Consider the following 24,118-nt stretch of genomic DNA (forward strand, 5'->3'; position numbering starts at 1 on the left):
ACAATAAAATAACAAAACAGTTAAAACAAATAAGGAGCTTGGACTTTTGTCAACACTGATCCCTGGACATCCACATACTTGGTAATGATTAACAATTTCTTGATACTGAAACTGGCTAAGCTGTTTATCTACATGTGGTGATAAAGAGTCACTGACATGGTGAAAAGGGTGTAAGGCCTTCTGAAATATTCACAAAGCAGGCCAGGAATTTCTCTAGGCTTGTTTAGAAATGTCCCTACCCCAGGCAGTAAGGCCCAACTACTTCAGGCAGGCTGTGACCTACACAGGCCCAAAAATGGGGAGCTGGATTTAAAAGTTCAAAAATGCCTTTTGATAGAGATGGGCAGTAAAATTTGCTGGCTCAGTGAATCAAGTCCCACAAAGAATCTAGGAGTCGAGATTTCATTTGAATTAAAATGAGAAAGCACAAATATAGCCAAGGCAAAGTAGGACAAGTAGGAGTTGCCGAAGTCCCAATATGTTATCCAGAAAACAGTACGTTATCTCAAAAACAGAATCAACGGTGTCACCTCATATAGTTTCCAGCAAATATTTTCTCTTAACACCAATGAGTGAGGAAAGACTAAAAACACATTGCGATACATTAAGCTACTTCTTCTTCTTTCGGCAACTCCCGTTAGGGGTTGCCACAGCAGGTCGTACAAAATTGTTGTCCACATATTGATTTGGCAAAATTTTGCACCAGCTAAATATAGGAGAAAATAGGGTGAAATTACACCTTTTATTGGCTAACTAAATAGATTACAAATGCAAGCTTTCGAGGCAGCTAAGGCCCCTTCATCAGGCAAGGTGTAACAAAGAAACTGAAAAATACTCTTGCTTATATTGGAACAGCAAAGTGATTTTTTTCTTTCATCGTAACAACCTTTTTTGTTCAAATGTTCAAGAGGCCTTTTTTTGCATTTGGTCAAGAAGAAGATATCGCTGTCCAAGTGGGCTAGCTTCTTCCATTGGGTTTTCAGTTCCATGTCAATATGACATAATAGTCATTGTGAGATGCAATTGCTGTTAATAACTTTGTTTATTTAGGTTAATCAGTATTGTAATGTTGCATAGTTTAATCTGTATAGATTTTGGTAATGTGTTTGGCTATAATGCCAATGTTACTCTCAGATTCAAACAAAAGTCGCCATTTATTAATGTAACCCTGTGTGGCCATTCTGCCTCAATTCTGGACTTGAATGGTGGTTTCCTCCTCTGCTTACAGCTCCTCCAAAACAACAGCATAAATACTTCTATCCACCAAGCTAAAACTTTCAAACCATTTATCCAAAATCCAAATTATTTCCCAGCTTCCAAAATCAGTTTGTCTTCATAAGATAAGACTACTTAAGATTTCCAGGTCGTATGCAGAAATTGTGATAAGAATCTCATTTCTTTTCCTGTTATTTAGACATTTTTTTTTTTTGGAAGAGCTAAAATCACCCTCACCCTCTCGGCAGAGTTCTTGCCACAAGGCTCATACTGTGCTCTTACTTTGAAACAAACGGAAAGCAGCTGTGCCCTATTCTGTCACACAAAGAAGGAGACAAAGAAGAGCTAGACGAATCACGTTGCTGCTTTGTGCTGAAGTGCTGTGCAAACAGACACAGGCACACAGCAGAGGCAGCTGAATGTGTCTGGGTTTTTCTGAGATTTTTTTTTAAATCCATATAATCGTCCATATTCCAGCTTTTTCATGCAGTTTAACCCTGGATAGGGTGTAGCAGCTCATCCAGATTTTTTTTGTTTGTTTAACTAATGCAGTGGTTCTCAAACTGTGGGGTGAAGTAACAAAAAAGGGGGCGCGAAGATGTGAAAAAAAGAAAACAAGAATCGAAAATATGAAAAATACATCTATTGAAACCAAACCAAATTAACTTAAACTACAAACAAATAAGGAGCTTGGAGTTAGATAAATGTCGATAAAAGTTAAGTAGGTATAATAAAATATGCATCTATGATATATCATTAATTAAAAAAGAACAAATTGGTATTAGTGGGCTCCTTTCAAAAAAAAAAGTTAGGGGGGGGGCGCGATTAAAACTGTTATGAAAACTTGGGTTGCAAATAGTTAAAGGTTGAGAAACGCTGAACTAATGTAATAATAGTTGGGCAACTACAAATTGGTGAAGTGTTACATTTGTATTGTATTAAAATTTTGCATATAATAGTCCTACATGTACTTACATGAGTGGTGTAACTGATAATTAACACTGAGCCCTAGTCACAATAGTTCAAGTTTGTAGTTATGTCCTCACAGTACAGTGAAATTAATGACATTAGCATAGATACAGTAATTAGAGGTGCACAATTATAATTGACAGTTAGTGCCTGTGATATTAGAATTGCTATTAATTTTGATTACTACTGCAGTGATATATATATATATATATATGTAATGTTGCTAGCTCCATGTACTGTATTCTGTGTACATACAGTACAATAGAACCTCCATTTAGCAGGGAACCATTTAAAAATTGTTAATGTAAAATTATGAAATGCTGGATTTGTTGAGACATTAAAAATGTAGTGTTCATAATACTCTTATTTACAATAAAGATACAGCACACTTTTTAAAATACTTGTGCCACTCTTTTTGTAATACAGTAAATGCAGTAAATTACTGATGTTCAAATAATTCTCAATAAAAGTGAGATTTGGGTATAACACAAATATTGCTTTATTTCCAAATTTTACTTTCAAAATAGAAAAATAGAACTTGTGTTTCTCCCTAGGTATAAATTTTAGGTATTTACAAAAGCTCTTTAAATAAATAAATACACACACAATGTTTTGAACACACACCAGAATGTCGAAAAAGAATTTAAAAAGAAGGAAAACATCTGTCAGTTATAGTAAGGCACTATACAGGTTTATTGCGGATGACATTGTGATCTGTAGCGATAGTAGGGAGCAGGTTGAGAAGATCCTGGAGAGGTGGAGATCTGCTCTAGAGAGGAGAGGAATGAAGCTCATTAGGAACACACAAACAGAATACATGTGTGTGAATGAGAGGGAGCTCAGTGGAATGGTGAGGATGCAAGGAGTAGAGTTGGCGAAGGTGGATAAGTTTAAATACTTGGGATCAACAGTACAGATTAATGGGGATTGTGGAAGAGAGGTGAAGAAGAGAGTGCAGGCAGGGTGGAGTGGGTGGAGAAGAGTGTCAGGAGTGATTTGTGACAGACGGGTATCAGCAAGAGTGAAAGAGAAGGTCTACAAGACGGTAGTGAGACCAGCCATGTTATGTGGGTTGGAGACGGTGGCACTGACCAGAAAGCAGGAGACAGAGCTGGAGGTGGCAGAGTTAAAGATGCTAAGGTTTGCATTGGGTGTGATGAGGACGGACAGGATTAGAAATGAGGACGTTAGAGGGTCAGCTCAAGTTGGGCGGTTGGGAGACAAAGTCAGAGAGGCGAGATTGCATTGGTTTGGACATGTGCAGAGGAGAGATGCTGGGTATATTGGGAGAAGGATGCTAAGGATAGATCTGCCAGGGAAGAGGAAGGCCTAAAAGAAGGTTTATGGATGTGGTGAGAGAGGACATGCAGGTGATGGGTCTAAAAGAACAAGTTACAGAGGACTGAAAGATATGGAAAAAGATGAACTGCTGTGGCGACCCCTAACGGGAGCAGCTGAAAGAAGACGACGACTATACTGGTTTATTGCTGTTGCTGTAAATGTATGAAAGTGCTAAATATGGGTTTGTTAAATTGGGCTCTGATGTATTAAATCACATGTGTATGTACAGTCAAATAACAGATAATACTGTTTTAAATGACAGGAATGTAAGATTGAAACGTATTGCGTACAGATATATAAAATCAATAACAATATATAGCCAGCTCAAAAAGTATTGTAGATAGAGGCATTGTTACATGCTGCTGTCTTTGTATTATCTATGTAATGGGCTAGAAAATAAACACAGCACTATGAAATGCAAAGATAATATTGCTGTCAAAATACTTTTTCAAGTCAAATGTGTGCTTACATGGTATTTTTACATTATCAGGCAAGCATCTGTTATCTATAAGATTTGTCATTATTGTTACATAGCCATAGGATATGTCATAGGATATTCAGTAATTACTACGTTCAGCCAATGAACAAAGCTCTGGAGTCTGGTCCAGTCTTTGATAGCAGCAGTGTTCGCTGTGTCTCCCCCACAATTATCTGTAATCATGCAAACTTGCTGCTCCTCCTGCAAGCACCAGTTGACCAGTGCGACACTTGGTCCTTTTGTGCGTTTGGTTGTTCTTAAGGAAATTTTGCTGTTCGTAAGCACCTGCTTTTCAGTGTAAATTCTTCATCTATAGTTCTTAATGTCAAATCAGTTGTTTAAGATCCTTTTTAATTTCTGTCCGACATTTGGCATAAAGTAAAGGAAGTGCAACTTCAGGAAAACAACTTGTGAGAGAGGATGACTTATCTCTTACAAAGAGTGCTGGATCATTTTTTTAAAACATTATTTATGCACATTCGTTGACTTTTGATAAATAAAACATGATGACTATTGTTATCTTATTTTGCTTTTAAAGCCCTAGTATAAGCAGGTCATGGCTATCTGGGTCATGAAATCTAATGTTATTGGGCTTGGTATGTATTCCTCTGTTTTTATTCACGTAATGAACTATGTGGTTGAACAGTTTTCACAGTATGCATTTTTGATCAACATCATTGCAATTGAAAACTAAATGATGCCAAATTGTAGGCAGTTCTTTTATTGTGGTAGTAAAACATTTAAACAGTGTAAAGTTATTTAGGGTCATCATTGCTTTTGCTTGTCAGGAGGCTGTTACAAATGCAAGAGAGAGAACAATTCACAATTTTTAAAAATGTGTTCAAAGTATCTCCTGTCTATCTGTCTATCTATCTCTATCTATCTATCAATCACTCGCCTGTAATTGGTCATCTGATTTGCCAATGTGCTGGTGCTTTAGGAGTTCTATCTGGGGTTGCTTACAACACTCCTTTGCTGTTTAGAGAAGTTTGTAACTTGGAAAGCTGAACCTCTGACGGAGGGTGAGAACTGAATGGAATGTAATATTCCCCATTTTTCGTGATTAGCACACCGGGGCAGCTGCAAGTGTAATCATGATTAATTGTGCAGCCCTACATCTAATTCATCAGACAGTGAGTACAAAGCCATTTATTTAATACAGCATCAGATGGCAGACATAGGAAACACACCTCATCTGCACCTCTTAACTGTTCTTAGTATCACTGAGTAGCCTTGTGACTGGAGGATAAAAGATGTCTCTGAATCTAGTTGACCGCACGTTAATAGTCCTGAATAGAAGAAAGAGAAAAATGACGGTGCAGGATGGCTGAGGTCTTTAATATAATAAAGCTGTTTCCTTTCTAAAGAAGCACGTGTTTTATATATACAGTATGTCTGGGACAAAAGGGAATTGTGTACCAGTAATACTCGGTGTTACCTTTACCCAACAGTGTAACACTTGGCTATTCTGAGCTGAGTAGGTGTTCTCCCAGTCCTGTGAATTCAGATGGATGGAACTGGCTGCAAAAAAGAGACATACTCACTGTCTGTCACAAGGGCCACCCAGTTACTCACATGAGCCATTTTGAGTTCTCCTTTAGAACAAATGGCTAAGATGGTTGGTTTCTACACGTCATGCAGGGTTTGGATCCAAATTTGTGTTGCTGAAGACCAGGGTGGGATCTTAATGAAAGGAATGCTGTCTGAGTGAAAAGACCTGGGAACACTAGGATGTTCTGTGCCTAGCGAAGCATTTGTAGAAGTTGAGGAGCATAGATAGAAACTACTGAGCTTTCTGCCAATATCCAAGAAAGTACATTGAAGGCTTCTTATTGTGTTTTAGTTTGGGGAAAACAAACATGCCCATTGGAACCCTGTCTTTCCCTAAACTTAAGTTTATTCAAATCTTGATCCGAAAATTGTCAGTGTGGAGTTTGCACTGAATTCCCATGTCTGTGTGGGGTTGTCTTTTCTCTTCCTCCCACAGAATGTGATTATTAGGTGCTTTTAATACATCTTGCATGAGCATGTCATGCTGTGAACTGGCCTTGGATTCAGGGTTGGTGTCCATTTTTCACTGCCAGCATGAATAAATACAACATATACACAGTGGGAAGTTCAGTTCCAAGATGGGATGCCTACTTCATTCACTATAGTTTTATTAAAAATTTGAAAACAGTTGTATATCAGTAGAGGCCTTGTGTCGTATAATATGAGAAATTGTGTACAGTTAGGCACTTTATTGAATTATTCATCATGACTTGCAAGATGGATGAGCATCGAATCATAATATATTTTTTTGGCATGCAGGCAAAGTGGAAATGGACTTCTAAGCAGTTCATCGCAGACCAATAAGGTTTGGTAAAAATGTGGAAGAATGGTAATTTCCATTAGAATCTTGGTGAGCAGCAATAAATAAGAAAACAGAACAAAATGGGAGCACATAGCTTGCTGTGACCCTTTGACTTTATCCTTCTGGCAGGAAACAGAGGTTTCCTGCCCTTCCTGTTGCCCATATAAGTGACCCATGAGATGCAAATTATACTGACAGATGAAACTCTGTGAGGTGAAATGAGAGTGCTTTCCTTTAACAGCAGAAATAAATGTTTTGACACTTATAATTTAGGTTAAAAAATGTGAAAAACAGTTTACATTTATTCAGTGACTCATCATGCATTGATTGCTTATTGTGGTTTAGCTTGTAAGTTGCTCAGTTTTAAAATTTTTCTAGTATGAGAACTGCATAAAGGCATTTTTTTCCAGAAAGTTGTGATATGAGTGTAGTCTTGTGTGGCTTTAACAATTTTCTAAAGTACAGATAACAATGTAAAGTGCGTTCTGGAGTTCTCGTAAATGTGATAAAATGTAATTTTAAAGTAAAGTTAATGTGCTATGACAACACAGTAAGGGTTTAAAAATCAATTTAGTGACGGAGCCCAATGAACAGTGCAGAATAAAACTGGCCTGTAGGTAACAATAATTGTAGACCCCTGTCTTAATGCCTTCAACATTTAGCAGACTACAAAAAATGTTTTATTTTAAAGAAATAAAAAAACAGACATGTCAACTCTGCTTCAAACTCAACAGTTTAGAGGCTTATACTGATTAATATTTCCATAATTTAGAAATACAAGGCCTGTCTTTTGAAATTATTTGTTTTGACTCGTGTGTCAGTCCTTCAAGTGTTTGGCTAAATTGATTGTGTTAGCACTTTTAATTGTGTGGCAGCAAATCTTATGTAAAAGCTTGCATGTGTTTTTTTTTTTTTTTTTTTGGTCCCCAATTGGCATAAAACCGAAGTATTTCCAGGTTCCACTCTGGCTACCCTGTTTGTCACTTAAGCGTGCTGGTGAAGGGTCCTATGCCAGAGCAAGCTGGAAGTGCATTTTTAATGTAGTCTTTAGACTCAATACCATGAAAAATGAGTGTGGAAACAATTTAAAAAATGTTACAATTAATACTTATTAATAAATAGGGGGCTTCACTCGCCAACCCCTGGGTTTGGTTAACCGGATATATAATTTAAAGAGATTGTTATTTTCATGGGAATTATTACATATGCATTATTATCACTTTTACTTTAAAACGTCAGTTAAAACAAAATTTGTAATTAACTTTTCTTCAAGATCGCATTGAATTTTGATTCCTTGTTCGGATTTACATTGTGACAACACAACGTATAACTGTCTGTGTGTGAATATCGTTTCTTTCTCTCTAATAAATAAACCGACTTTTTCGAATGTTTGTCCCTGTGATTTGTTTGTCATAGAAAGCTATTCAAACAAGAAACTGTAAACATTTTAATACGAATGGCATATCAAGATCTCCTTTGGTGTCTAATATTGTTTACGGAATATGTACTACATTACCTTTCTTGTCGCCTTTTAAAATTTTACATGTTTGAATTGTTCAACCAATTTTTAATACAACTAATCTTATTCCATTGCATAGTTCATCACTCATACATTAATTATGCAATAACATTACAATACATCATTCTTTCAACAGTAATTCGGCCGCTGAAAGATCAGATGATGTTAACGCTTGTAGATATTCTATGGGATATTGTAAATTGATGTTTTCATCTTCCGCACGATCACCACCAACTGCTTCTGTATAGTTTATTGATACGCATTTAATCAATTTGCCATGTAACCGATCGACAATTTTCGCGTTAATTCGTTTGACTTCATCGTTTCTCGCTGCCATATTTAGATGAATGGGTGATTCTAAACTGGATCTTCGTAAGTGTGTGTGTGTGTGTGTGTGTTTGTGTGTATGTGTGTGTTCACAAGTAAGCTCTTTAATGGATTGGTGTCTGTCCAGGTTAACTGCCGGAATGCACCTGATGACCATTGTCTTGTTTGAAAATAGTTATAAGTAGGGCATGACTTGAAAGAATCTCATGGTAAAAGTCTTTGTCTCATGGGGTCTTCCTTCCCTTCAAAAAGGATTAGTCTCGTCTCGTCCTGTCCCAAGATTTTTTTATTATAATAGAGAGATTTGATACTTTTAACAACTCTAGTCATATTATGGTAAGTTGCAAAAAGGCTGCATTTCAGGGAATTTTCTTTTTTTAACACATAAAACCAGTTCCACATACACCTTTGGTGTATCTGTTTGTGGGCACAATTAATTTACAACTTCTTCTTAATCTGGTCAGACATCACAGAGGATTTATTTTGCATTCCATGTATTTTAAAATGGATGCACATTTGCTTACACAAGCAGACTACTTAGTAAAATTTTGACGTTCCCTTGATGGTTATTAAGCACCCAAAACAGCAGACCCTTGATAAGATGGTAAGCTATCCAAAAAATCGGGAGTGATCTCCCCTAGACTTTCTCGTATACAGGGATGGATATTTGAGGAGTTAACCGCAAGACAATTATATTTTTATACTATGTACATTAAAGAATCACCAACAACAAATCAAATCAAATTCATAATCTATTGAACAATTATTATATAAGTAGAATAAATTGGACTCTGCAGCTGCATGAGTAAAAGGTAATGTACCTCTTCCAGTTAATGGAAATAGGCCAAAAGTTGATAGAAATCTACATTATGTACCTAATACTTGTATGCAAAATTTGGTTGACCTAAGTGAAAGCGTACTCAAGTTGTCGTATTTACATACATACACACACAGACAGACATAATTCCTAAAATGATATTTTCAGACTCGGGGAGGTCTAAAACATCGAGATTCATCAAAATCTCGTCATCGAATCTTTGAATGATTACAAAGTATAGGGAAAGTATTGTATACGAGAAAGTAAAAATTGCCAAAATGTCATGGAGTTTTGCAGTTTATTCTAATTACCTGCCCTATGGAAAGGCTGTCAATGTATAGACACTCCACAGTGATACTAGGTGGACCATTATCATCAACTTTCTAGAACCAGATCATTTTCTTTTTCCTTTTTTTTTCCCCACGTTAGTGTATAATTATTTTCATATCTGCACCAAATTTATATTTTATAAGAATTTGCAAGCTAATGTGAAAATTGAACGCTTCAGAACATTTTGTAAATGCGGTATCCTCAGATTTAAGTTTACAGCTAAAATGTACATAAGCTGAACTTCTTGTAATAATGAACACTGCATCTTTTGTTAACAGCCACATTTACACAGCCATCAAAATTTATGTTGTTCTACGTTAGTGTCAACCACAAAGGTCACTCACACACAAATATTATTAGTTATTATTATTATTATTGTTTGTAGTAGTAATGTTAATTATTTTTGTTGTTGTATCACTTCACAAGTGATACTGTTGGCTTTATCAAGTAACAGAGTAACGACCACTGTTAACCTGGACCACTAATATTTATTATTATTATGATTACACTTTTGTTTTTTTAATAATTTTATTGATTTTATTGAAATCACACAACATTCCATACAAATAGATCAATTTTTACAAAAATAGGATCGATCCTATTTATAATTACTCATATTATTATTATAACAACTGCTAGTTAGGGCTTTGTTTATTAAGGAAACAAATCAATTGGTATATCATTCCTATGAAATACCAATGAACTCCAAATCTATGGGCTGCCCTCCAGATTGAGGCATACCTTACTAGTTTTTCAAAATGTAAGCTCATCACGACATACTTGAGGTCATCAATGGCACAAGAACAAATAAGTAGCTTGGCTGTCATCCACATCAACTCAGACCTGGCACAGAAGCTGTCATGTGATGACCCAATAGAGAACTTTGCCATCAGAAAACGTAGCCATGATCTGTTATGATATATAACAAAGAGACTTAAGGAACCTTTAAACATTCACTTTCAAATTTTGACTATTAAAAAAAAATAAAAATTTTTAGTTAAGTTTGTAATGTGTGCTTCTTTGTTTATTTCTTATTTATTTATATATCCATTGTTCAGATTAACAAATTAAATTCAAATCAAAAACAATACTAATGTGGTGGATTCAGATTCTACTTATAGGCCCCATTTTGGCCCAGGAGGCATTGCTTACGCCCATTGCTGCTGGAATAGACTGTGTTCTCCTACAGCGGTGAATTAAATGAGGCTGTTTTGAGGCTGCTATAGCACAAGGCAAATGATCCGTAGGCAAGAACGATTATGTATGTAATATGAAGTGATAAAGAGTAGCCCAGTAAGTGAAATAAAATATATTCTGTTCCTAGTGAGCATTAATCTTTTTAAATTACTGTATCGCTCTTTCCTCTGTTTTTTTATGTTCTTAAATTGTAATGCATGTGGTTAGTTGAATTTCTCATCTGGGGACTCTAAAATTTGCCATGACCTTGCCTTTTTACTGTGCACCCAATGTACAAATAAGTAGTAAGTAATTTATTTGTGCACTTCAAATGTGTTTAATGTTAAAATCACTGGCATACATAATATTTTGAAGCACTTCTTACTTCTTAATGGAAGCACTTGACAGTTTATGCGTAATTGGTCTATTTGCCAATTTAACAAACAGGCACAAGGTACATATTTAAAATTAATGTCAAAATAATTATTAATCCAGGCAGGGAAGCTCTAAATTTTTCAAGAGTCTCTTAATGCAGAGTTTTTTTTTTGGCCTGTAACCTCCATGCCACTCTTAGGCAGTCATTGTAATTAATTCGGGTTGCTATTTATTATTTTTATTTCTATACACATCAAGCAGACTAAATCACGGGAGATTATGGTAAACCTAAATGAACATATCAGCACCCCTGCTGTGATGTCAATTGGTTAACAGCTGTTTTGTTTTGTTTTCCCTCTTTAACCGGCTGCCAGAAATCTGTCATTCTGTTTCATTACTTATTGTAGGCAGTGACCACATGCCACAAGGCAAATGATCCGTAGGTAATAACAATGATGAAGGCTCTCAGTGATATATTGCTCAATATTTTAAGTAATTGCATTAGATGGATGCTTTTGCCCCATTTTAATTTATGCACTAATTTAACATGGTAGACCACACATTGTTTATTTTTACAACTTAATTTGTCAGTGGATATTATGTGCATTATACTATGGGAGTCAATCCAGAAGAGGGCATGCTAACCCGTGTAGGGCCAGTATAGTGTAATCAGCCACCCTAAGATTATGTCTTTGGTGTTATAGGTTTATTGGGTTAGTATTGTCACATGTACACCATACAGTGAAATTCTTACTTGCATGTGCCAATCAACATGCCAACACGTGAAAACACTCTGGTTTTAAGATTAGTCGGAATTACTACCTTACATGGAATCTGTGGTCTTCTTTACCTGAAAATGCTAATCCTAATTTGTATCTCTCTATTATTTAAAAAAATCTTGGGTTGAGATGTGATTTTCTCAGAGACACTTTAACGTCCAGAGAGACAAGGAGGACAGCCGCTGTACAGGCTTTTAATTGTTCAAAGTGTTGCGTGACATGCAGATCACGCAGCATGGCACAAGCAGCAGCAGCAGCAAGCCAGCTGATCGAGCATAGAGGAGGTGAAAAAAACTGTATTTGTTTCCCATTGTATCACCGTTTAAGAGGAGGTTTTGGAGGAGCGATTGTATCTCCTTGACGTGTGTTCAGCCCTCCTCTTCATAGTGTGAGAGGCAGAGATGTGAAGTGGCTGGTGCATAGCGCGCCCTGGGGGGAGGGGTGGGCAAGTGAAGCGAGCAGGGGGCAAAGCCCCCTAGTGTATTTAAAATCTGTCTGCGTGTATGTCTATCCGCTTTTCACGAGAGAACTACTTAACGGATTAATGGATTTAGATCAGGTTTTTTCCTATAATTTGCTTGAACATTTCGGTTGATTTTGCGACCTCTCTCATCATAGTTCGTTTTGCTGTACCAATTTATTTGTGCAAATTAAGCTTTTGATTCCTCCTTCTGTAGAACATTTTTCTATAAGACTGAAATGTATCTAATCAAAGTATTTTATTTCATTCATTTTTTGTGATAGCCATGCGACAAGTGCGTGTTCCATAACTCTTGTTCCTTTCCCTCATCTAAGTTAAATTTTACACTGAATGGGCAGTTAAGGCCATAGTTGAAAACATAAGTCTGTTGACCACATTTATGTGTGCTTCTTGTTAGTGGCAGCTAGCTGCAGGGTTCTCCTTTGACCAAAGAGAAACAGCTAGAAAGGAACAGTCTGCAGTGTTAGTTCTGGTCGCTGCAACTGTCCACTTTGTTTCTTCCTTGTGGAAACAGATGCAATGTTATGTAATGTGAATACTTGATGTATGTGTTTTAAAAAAAATAAATAAGTGGGATCGTGCAAACTTTACTGGTAGTGTCCTTGAATGTATTATCAATTTTTTTGGCAAGGGATAAAGTAGACTTATATGATGTAGATTGTGGTGGGGTGTTCATATGTAATGCCTTGTCCTTCCAGAGATGTACAGATGTGGACAGTTTGTTGGTTCTGTTACAGCTCATTGAAAAAGTGGTGTGTGCCGCCTGAAAAGGGAATAAATTAAAAGCAATTGTGCCATGTATACTTTCAAGCCTTTGATATGTCATTGCGTGAAGCAAAACAAGTGTGAGAAGAGAATCAAGTATTGCTTGTTCTACAAAGATCTTCTAAAATGGCCTTGACACATTTGTTGGTGCCCCTAGAAAAGATCTTAAATAACTGGATTAAAGTGATTTTTCAAACTTTTTTTGAATTCATATCACATATGTCTCCAAATATGCAATCGGTCATTCAGCCAATTTAAACTGAGAAAAGTTGTCACACTGCTGTTTGGTGTCATAGTGTGTCCCACACTAAACATGGACCAGAGAAAGCAAAAGATAGTTGTGTGAGGAGACGAGAAAGAAAATGATAGACAAGCATGTGAAAGGCAAAGACTAGAAGACCATTTCCAAGCAGCTTGATGTTTCTGTGACAATATTATTAAGAAGTTTAAGGTCCCGGAGACCGCAGCTAACCTCCCTAAGAGCGGCCGCAAGAGGAAAATTGACCTTAGAATGGATAGAAGGATAGTGAGACTCATAGACAAAACACCAAGGACATCTTCCAAAGAGACACAAGCTGAACTCCAAGGTCAAGATCCAACAGTGTCTGATCGCACCATCTGTCACGTTTTGAGTGACTGTGGGCTCAATGGAAGAAGAACCAGGAGGACTCCATATAACAAAGCCAGACAGGAATTCGTTAAAATGTATAATGACAAGTCACAATACATCAGGGAGAATGTCCTTTGGACATGCAAGACAAAACTGCAACTTTTTTGTAAGTCATGTCAATTCTGTATCCACAGACAAAAAATGAAGCTTTCAAGTAAAAAAACACCATACGTACTGTGAAACATCAAGGAGGCTCGGGTATGTTTTGGGGCTGCTGTGCCGCACAGGGTACCTTGATGTATAGGGAACAATGAAATCTCAAAACTATCAAGACATTCTGAAGCAAAATGTACTACCCAGTGTAAGAAAGCTCTGTCTGAGTCACAGACCCAAACCACACAGCTAAAAGCAACCAAGAATGGATGTGAACAAAACATTGGATTATTCTGAGTGTCCATCTATGAATCCTGATTTGAATCCTATCAAACATCTATATGGGAACTAAAATATGCAGTCTGGAGAAGACCCCCTTCAAACTTGACACAGCTGGAGCGGTTTGCTTGGAAAGATTTAGCTGAACTACCTGTAGACAAGTGTAGAAGTCTCATGGAGAGCTTCAGGAATTACTTGCTTACAGTAACAGCTTCTAAAGCAGGCGTATTCAGCTAAAATCTAAAGAGGTCCAATTAGAGAAAAATTCTTGAAGCAATGGTCCGGAAGATCATGTTGTCTAACTATGTTCGCTGTCCACTCTCCTTTTTTTTGGAGAGCACCATTTGTTCCTTATTTTTCTGTCTCTTTCTCCGTCTCACCCGTCTTTTTTTCTTTTTCCAGCGCAGTCGTCAGTATCTCTCACTTTCTTCCACCTAGAATCCACAGATTTGATTGGCTGAGTGGTATCACGTGAAATGGTTTAACACGCATACAATTGGTCTGTGCATTTCCTCATCCACTAAAACATTACCGTAAAGACTACAAAAGCTGTGCCGGCTAAAATAGAAGCGCCCCGTCAGGTTTTAAATCATAACCTTCTGTTTTGGCTGTAAGTCTGGGTCCGTATGAGACAGCTTCCGGACCGCGGTCCGCCTGTTAGTGACCTCTGCTCTAAAGGATATGCACAAAATATGAGGTTAAGGGTCCCATCATTTTTGTCCATGCCATTTTCATTTGTTATTTTTTTTTAAATATTCTGTTGAAACAAATAAATATGGAATAAACTAATGGGTGCCAATTACTTTTGTCAGTATCAAGTTATTTCAGAGACAGTTGTGTGTGTTTTTTTTTTTTTTTCACTGAGTGGTACCAAGAAATTTGTCCACATCTGTATGTGTAAACAACAGAAATTTCTTCACTATTAGGAGTGGTGTGACACAGTTTTTGTGACAGTATTGGTTATACATGATGTGGAAATAAAATAGGATTGGAAATTGTAGATGCATGTTATAATTGAGTCGCTTGGTAACCATTGTAATTTCAGTTTTGCAATATTCTTCTGATCTTAGCCCTATTGTGAACAAAACAGGTATTGAGTGCATCAAAAATATGTTTCTGTCTCAAATATATAAAGCTTTACTTGCTTACTTGCATTTGTGTAATGAAACTTGAAGATGCCAAATGCCTATGTCAGTGACGGCCAGCTAGTGCATTTAATTTTGAATGGGTCATGCTGATAGCAGTCTTGCTTCCGTAGAAACTGCAGATCTTCAGCTGTCAAATACAGCCCAATTTCCGGTGACATTCATAGCACGTGATCCAGATATGTGTGGAAGCATAGATGCCACTTTTGAGCTGATTTTATTTTCCTGTAATGGTCCACCATTTAAACACTATAGAATTAGACCCCTGTGTGAGCCTGACCTGGAATAATCAGGTTTAATAATGGATGAATGGATAGTTCATATTTATTTAGACTCGTGTCACCTCCCACTGAAATCTAAAACAGATTACCTGAAATTATTAAAGTATTCATTCTGTCAAACGTTTGATCTAGCCGTATGCCAAATGCAGCTGCCTCAAACAGTGTAGAATTAATTAAGCTTTTTGAAAATTGACCAGTCAATGGACGATATATGCAGTGGATTCTGTAAGTATTCAAGCCCCTTCAATTTCTGCACACTTCATTGTTTTGTACATTTAATTTTAAGTGGGTATGTTTACCATTTTTGCTCATCATTCTACTCTCAATAACACATAATGACAAAGTGAAAACATGTTTTCAGAAGGGTTTGCAAATTTATTAAAAATTAAAACCTGAAAGCTCTTCTTCTTTGCTGTGTCATCTGCTTGAAAGTTAGTGTTATTTTAAGATTGCTGACTGCACACCTTATATGAAGTCTGGCTGCTTACCACCAAATAATCGAAAATTGCTGCACAAAAAGACTGATCAAGTAATTAAGGTGGTGTAACTCCTTGTATGTGTGTGTGGAGTTTGCACTTCTTCCCTGCATCAGTGCGATTTTATCCTGCCACTGCAGTTTTTCCTTCATGTCTCAAAGGTGTTTAGGTTGATTGGCAGCTTGGCATTCTGTGTGATAAGCTGGCATCGTGTCCAGGGTTGGTTTTTGCCTCCTTGCAACTTTGTTATGGAAAATCTGGTTCAGAATAATGGAGGTATGTTCCTCCAAAGAGCTTACCAGCAAGTTTTGTATTTTACTAACTTACTGCCATTTGCTAGTTACATATTATCTCTTAAATATCCTAAATGATAAACAATGACCGATGTTCTGATATATTAGCCAACTGCATTAGCACATAGATGACCTAATTCTAAATACTGACATTTGAAGTTAATCTGTTAATGGTTTACATAAATTTGTAACAGCTGGAGATTGTGTTTTGGCTTTGCACCACTTCAAATGCAAATTTCATTTTGGAAGTTAAAGTTAAAATTAAGCCCAGATTTTCCTTTCTGCAGCTTCAGAGCTGATGTTAAATGACACTAAAAGCATATGAAAGATGTACTGTCGAAGAATAAAAGACATTTACTTAGAGTAGTCGGACAAATAGAGGTGTTTAGGATGTAACATTAGAAAAGAACCAATCTGAAGTGAAAGGGAGTATAAAGAGAGACACGAGAGTGACGGAAAAGAGGCAGAGAAAAGGATGACGATGTTGGATATATAAGAAAAATAAGTAGACAGAAGCAAAGTAGGTACAGTGGAACCTCGGTTCACGACCATAATTCGTTCCAAACCTCTGGTCGTAAACCGAATTGGTCGTGAACCGAAGCAATTTCCCCCATAGGATTGTATGTAAATACAATTAATCCGTTCCAGACCGTACGAACTGTATGTAAATATATTTTTTTAAATATTGTTAAGCACAAATATAGTTAATTACACCATAGAATGCACAGTGTAATAGTAAACTAATGTAAAAACATTGAATAACACATACAAACACCCAGGCTCCCTGCTCAGCTGCATGTACAGGCTCGCTCTCAGCTGCATGCGCGCTCTCTCTCTCTCTCTCTCTCTCTCTCTCTCTCTCTCTCTCTCGCACACGAGCCTGCCTGCTTTCTCTCTCTCTCTCTCTCTTACATTGCAGCAGTTCACGTCTGACCGAGAACAATGCAACACGTGCGGAAATCATCAGCGCGCACATACCGAAAGGGAAAGTTGCTTGTTCGTATACCGAGTGTGTGGTCGTGAACCGAGACAAAAGTTTGGCGAACTTTTTGGTCGTGTACCGAGGCGTTTGTGAACCGAGGTCCGACTGTACAATATATGGCAAAACATTGGAGTTTGTTGGACGCCACATTCCAAATCCATTGCCATTAATAGGGAGTTATCAACCCCTCACTTTGTGGCTAAGATTCCCTCTTTGGGGAGGCTTTCCATAAAATTTTGTAGTGTGCCTATGGGAATTTATTCCCATTGAGCAAAAAAGAGCATTTTTGTGGTTATGTGCTAATATTTGACAAAAAGTCCTAGATCACAGTCAATTAATTTCAGTAATGTCCATTATGTTTGTGACACTCCAGTGGCCTGTACAAAGACCTGACCTCGGAGACAGTCATGCTGAAACAGAAAAGGTACTTCCCTAAAACTATTGCCACAAAGTTTGAAGCACACAATTATCTAAAATGTCTTTGTATGTTTAAACATTAACAGCACACGTCACTGGAACCAAACCCTGCCAGTATCCCTTCTCCACCAAACTCTGTAGTAGGCACTGTGTAGCTCAGAAACTGTTGTTTCCCTGGTTTCTGCCAAACCCAGAATCTCCCATCAGACTTCCAGATAGTGAAGCATGATTTGTCACTCCAAAAACTATCTTCTGTATTTAATAAATAAAAAAAATAACCAGCCCTGTATCGTATTTTATTTAATTTTAATTAATTAAATTTAATTTAATTTAAGAAGGAAATAAAGAAAATGCAAACCATTGTTGTGAGATTCAGCCAGTTCACTTTGCAACTCGTCTTCTTCCACGGCACCCTTTAACCCCAGGAGCGTGGAGTAAACTTGGAAAGTCATTGCTTGATATCAGATATGAATTATTGCCTCTGTTCTATAGACAACTAGACATTAATAACGGAGAAACGTCACACTTAGGATCGCTTGTATTCGTCCCCTATGTAGAGGATTGTTTTGTTATTTTCCAAAGATATTGCTAGCTGCTGCTAGACAGATCATTTTCAATTGTTCTTTGATAATATTGTGCACACGCTTAGCATGCAATTAAGTTATGAGCAGAACATACATTATCCACAAACATCCACCTTTCTAACCTGCTTCTCCAGGGCAGGGTCACAAGGTAGCTGGACCCAATCCCAGCAAGCATCAGGTGCAAGGCAGAGAGAATCCTTAAATGGAGGTACTAGTCTATTGCGGGGTGAACACACAGACACACACACATGCGTGTGTCAATTTAGTAATGCCAGTTTAATCAGATTGCAGTTTACTTACAAGTATTTTAGCATAGACAGAGTGGTAGCACAGAGCTGTCATTTCTGTCTCGTAGCACCACGGTCTGTGCTGTAAAAGTTGCTTCCATCCTTCGGTTAAGATTTATACCAGAGTTTTTGACTCTCTGTGGTCATGAAAGATCCCTGGGCCTAACTCGGCCTAGTCATTCTGGTCTCCTGACTATCCCCCGTCTCTAACTGGCTAACTACTGTATGTCTGTCACCTCTCATTACCACCTAACAGCTAATGTGTGGTTAGTATACTGACACAAAATGTCTGACGTCACATCATCCATTGGTGGTGGTTGAAATGGCTCTGCACTCTCTATGTAAAGTGCTCTGAGTAGTGAGAAAAAAACGTTATATGAATGTAAAGAATTATTATTATTACAGTAATCCCTCGTTATATCTTGAAAGATGCAGTGTTCATTATTATAAGAAGTTCAGTTTATGTACTTTTTAGCTGTAACCTTAAATCTGAGGATACCGCATTTGCAAAATGTTTTGAAGCGTTCAGTTTTCACATTAGCTTGCAGATTCTTATAAAATATAAATTTGGTGCAGATATGAAAATAATTATACACTAACGGGAAAAAAAAGGAAAAAGAAAATGATCTTGTTCTAGAAAGTTGATGATAATGGTCCACCTAGTATCACTGTGGAGTGTCTATACAGTAATCCCTCGCTATATCGCGCTTCGATTTTGGCGGCTTCACTCTATCACGGATTTTATATGTAAGCATATTTAAATATATATCGCGGATTTTTCGCTGGTTCATGGGTTTCAGTGGACACTGGGTCTTTTAATTTCTGGTACATGTTTCCTCAGTTGGTTTGCCCAGTTGATTTCATACAAGGGACGCTATTGGCAGATGGCTGAGAAGCTACCCAATCAGAGTACGTATTACGTATTAAATAAAACTCCTCAAATATATTGTGAGCACGGGGCTGTTCGCACCCCTAGAGGATACGGACCCTCATCTAAAAAATGCTGAAAGACTACCTTCACATTGCTCCCTTCCTTGCTGGGTTTCCTTGCAGCTGCTTTATCAAGCGATATGCTTCCCGCACGGCGCTTCACATACTTAAAAGCTTGAATGGCACCTATCGGTTTTTGATTGTTTGCTTTTTTTCTCTCTCTGACATTCTCTGCTCCTGATGCGCAGTCCTTTGAAGAGGAAGATATGTTTGCATTCTTTTAATTGTGAGACGGAACTGTCATCTCTGTTTTGTCATGGAGCACGTTTAAACTTTTGAAAAAGAGACAAATGTTTGTTGGCAGTGTTTGAATAAAGTTCCTGTCTCTCTACAAACTCCTGTGTTTCTGTGCAAATCTGTGACCCAAGCATGACAATATAAAAATAATCATACAAACATATGGTTTCTAGTTCGTGTATTTTCACCTTTCGCGGGGGGGGGGGGGTTCTGGAACGCAACCCCCATGATCGAAGAGGGATCACTGTATAGGCTATGTAGTGAGAAGTCAAGCAAAATGACCCCTTTTATTGGCTAACTAAAAAGATTACAATATGCAAGCTTTCGAGGCAACTCAGGCCCCTTCTTCAGGCAAGATGTAAACTTTTTAGTTAGCCAATAAAAGGTGTCATTTTGCTTGACTTTTCACTACATTCATAATGGCTAACACAGTACAACACTCTAGTACTACTGATAGGCTATGTAAAATAATAACATGGAATATAACAGATGAAAAGCTGGTGCCATTTAGGAAAAAAATCATATGATTTGAATGTTCATCTATCATTTATTACAAGACATGGCAGAACATAACTGCTGAAGAAACAGAATTGCAATAGCAAAAACGGTGATATGCAGAATTTAGTTTGGTGAGGGTGACGGTGACCTGTGAGGGGATTGTCATAACTCTATCCAGGACGTGTGCTGCTAGCAGACATGCAAGCAAGAAACAAATCCTGTTGACTATAGTACCAAGAATCTCTGATGAAATGTATTTTTTTACAGTTTAGTTTTGTTGTCACAAGAGTGTCTCAGAAACATGGAAGGTATATTTTCTTAAGTCAAAACCTTTGCTGTTTGAAAGTAAGCTGCATTTTAAAATTCAAGAATGGATTAGGTGCTTTTCAAAATTAAAATATGCTTCACTTCAGAATGCAGTTTCATGTGGCAAATTAACTTGTACTTTTATTTTTTGGGGAAAAAATAACTTGAAAATGATTTACAAGTGCACATTTGAGTCATTTTTTGTTTGTTTTTTGATAGTAACATTCAACAAAGCCTTTGAATATATATCTGAGTTGTCAGAGTTGATATTGTATTGTGTTACTGTATGTAAATCCTTGCTTGAAAAGCAACTGAGTTGGCCAATAGTTAATTTTTCACTTTTTTTTAATTTTCCAGGCACAAGATAAAAGGAAAGCTCTTGAAGAAACCAAAGCCTACACAACCCAGTCTCTTGCTAGTGTTGCCTACCAGATCAATGCATTGGCCAATAATGTGCTCCAGCTGCTGGATATCCAAGCATCCCAACTGCGGAGAATGGAATCTTCCATCAACCACATCTCACAGGTATTGTCTGAGTTTCTTTCTCTAAAATTTTTAAATAGTCCATAACATTGCTGCTGTCCCCAGTGATTAGGTCAAACATAGTTCTAGTTTCCATATTTAGGCCATATTTTCCTTCATTACTCAAAAGCTGTTTTTTTAAATAAAATAGTTTAATCTGAAAATTTTTATTTTTAGTAATGAGATAGTTTGGGATTGTCCTGCGGTGGGTTGGCACCCTGCCCAGGATTGGTTCCTGCCTTGTGCCCTGTGTTGGCTGGGATTGGCTCCAGCAGACCCCCGTGACCCTGTGTTCGGATTCAGCGGGTTAGAAAATGGATGGATGGATAGTTTGGGATTATATTTGGATAGGGGATTGTAGAATTGGGCAATCTTCACATGTTGTGACTCAAATCCAATCATTATTATTTTTGTTTTTGCCTTAACTAGGGGGCTTTGCCCCCTGCTCGCTTTGCTTAATAACCCCCCCACCCTGTGCTATGTGCCAGCCACTTCGCATCTCTGCCACTTGCGTATGTGGATTTCACTTTCACCAAAGAACAAATCTTTTAATTCTCGCGGATACGTCTCTTCATTGGGAAGAAACACTACTTTTCCCTGATGGCAACACGAATTAGATGATCTACAAGACTCCAACTTAAAGTTTAAATCCGAACAATATATTCGATCTCTTTCCGCTGTTCCATTATTTCACAGAGTAATAATTTCCGTTTGTTTGCGCTAATGCGATCCTTACTATCATTTTTTTTGAGACTTTCGAATTTTAGTACTTTCATTATCACTAACCTGCTCTGCATGTATATTGCGCCAATGTTTTTGAGTTCTTTACAATGTTCTACTTTGTCAACTACTGTCTTTTATTTTCGGCACCGGGTGTGGTTTAATCTCTTAGCACAAAGTCTCGTCTCTTGGTATGTGAAAGTATCTCTCTGAAAAAGTCTTGTCATGTCCCAGGATTTTTTTTTTTTTATTATAATAGAGAGAGATGACGAAATATCTTTTTTCAGAGCTATGTGGAGACAGAAATCCAGTCTTTTCAAATCAGATTTCAGTTACTTTCGTATGAGGTCCTAGACTGGATGAGTATCCAATTCATGGCTATGCAATAGGAATGAGAATGGTCAGATTGAAATTCATGCAGAATTCATTGCCTCTACACATGGGTTGAGCACTGCTATCATCAGCCAGCATCGGCAGCACAGCAAAACAATAGTTATAGTCCAATTGCTGGCTCATTTGTTTTGTACCGACTCATCTCTTGGTGCAGCAGTGCTAGCAAAAGCTAGCCATCTGGCTTTTTGTTGCCTTCTGCACCTAATCATGTACAGCTTATGAACTGTTTGCCGTCCTCCAGAATAAAATGTGATTCATTCACTATCTACTAGCGCATTTATTTTGTTGGTTTTAATACCACGAGTAGTCTCTCAAATACAAAACTTTTTTTGTTGGTGATGCAGATGACTTGTGCACAAACTTATCAGTATGCACATGTGCCATTATGGACGACAGATTTGTTCCCATTACAGTTAGATAAAGGTCAATTGTGCTTGTGACTGTGAACAGTCAAGATAGACAAATCTTTGAGCAAAAAATTGGAATTGAGCACCGAGGCATGTAATGTGAATGTGGCCTTGATGTACTGACAGTATACATGCATTGTAATTGATGGAAGTAATAAAGATGGAAAAGCTTTAGGTTTATCACTTAACCTCTGTAGTTGTTGCTGGCTTTAAATATTGACCAAAAGAGAGAAGTTTGTGGATACAAGTGGCTGACTTATGGTTTCCTTTCTGGTCTCATTCTGTGTGTCAGGGAGTACTTTGACATAAAATTTCTACTTCTCATTTCCAGTTGAGATCATTTGTACATCTAGTGAGAATTATCCTTCCCATAGCAGCTTATTGGGCAGGGCTAATTGGCAGGGGGTCTAAGACAGACCTAAGGCATTGTTTAGAGATTACATGTTTTGACTGGCCTAGTTGTTTCTTGAAGCCTCCCAAAACAACCAGAATCCACAAAAGTCCTTTGGATAGGGAAGTGTGAGCAAACCAACTTACAGAAGATATTAAAATGAAACGAGAAACATGCCGTACATATGTGGTTATTATTGTGTTATTCATGCTGTCTAATAAATAGAATATAGATATTCCTGACCATCTTTTGGTATGTGCGATCATGAGTTTGAGTTATTACACTGACAATGCTACAAGTGGAAGCTTTTTGATTTCTTCTGTAACATAATTATTTTTATTTAGTTATTCAGAGGCCGCCTGTTGCTTAAAGTGATTATTTTGTCATAATGCAGCTGCAGCTAATTTTCATATTAACCACAACAAATCCTTCTCTCTCCCTAAATACCATTTAAAAAAAAAAAAAAAAAAAAAAAGTTGTAGAAATAAAAAAGCTAGGTAAGGGAGTTGTCAGTGTCTTCATTATGTTGTCATTTAGCATCAATTGTACATTTATTTATTTCTTCATTTCGCCGTACTAGACTGTAAGTGAGGTATAAGAACCTCAAAGGTAAATTGATATTTCAGGAGGAGCTGTGTAAGCCCCAAGTAAGCCCTTAAGTAAGTGAACTTTTCTTTACTTTCAGTGTTAAAAACATGTCAAAGTATGGTGTTACTTCTCAGTATCTGTAAGTCAAGTCAAGTTGGGGAGCTTTTCAAAGACTGGTGGATTGGTGCTGGTTGCCCTCTAGTAATTTAATCTTTAAGTTGCTTTCTCTGCCTGCCTTTCAGTATGCCAGCTTAGTCTTTTTTACTAGCTATGTAGCTGTGAACCAACGCCCATTCCTCTTTTGTGGCTGTCAGATGAAACAGCTGGACTATGCCTGTGCTTGCAAACATTGTACAAGGAGCAACTGATACCAAGACTAGCAGATGGTAAACTCTATTTAAGGAAGTATGTGGTTCTTGCAACAGGGTGTGCCCTCCCAGAGCCTCCTTATTTCTCTGTATACAAAATACCTTTCTTATCTTTATATATTGTGTTATGTTTCAGTATTATGCTTTATATTGTGAAACGTTTAGACACCCTGTACTTGTAGTTGTTGCATAGCACATTGGGCTCTTATGTGGAAGTGTGTTAACTCTTTCAGGGCTGATGCCGACTTTTGTCAAAAGGAGGAGTT

The 24,118-nt window shown here is 37.4% G+C and overlaps 1 protein-coding gene across 8 annotated transcripts in view; it reads left to right on the plus strand.

Annotated features, from left to right (window-relative positions):
* The window catches only part of abi1a (abl-interactor 1a), a 198,911-nt gene that overhangs the window by 67,103 nt on the left and 107,690 nt on the right, over nt 1-24,118 (plus strand). For all 8 annotated transcript variants that reach the window (XM_051928996.1, XM_051928993.1, XM_028804356.2 and 5 more), the window contains exon 2: nt 20,821-20,988. In XM_051928996.1, coding sequence (XP_051784956.1) covers nt 20,821-20,988 — 168 coding nt within the window. The remainder of the gene's footprint in view (nt 1-20,820; nt 20,989-24,118) is intronic.

This window comes from Erpetoichthys calabaricus, chromosome 6 (assembly GCF_900747795.2).
Source record: "Erpetoichthys calabaricus chromosome 6, fErpCal1.3, whole genome shotgun sequence".
NCBI classification, from domain to species: domain Eukaryota; kingdom Metazoa; phylum Chordata; class Cladistia; order Polypteriformes; family Polypteridae; genus Erpetoichthys; species Erpetoichthys calabaricus.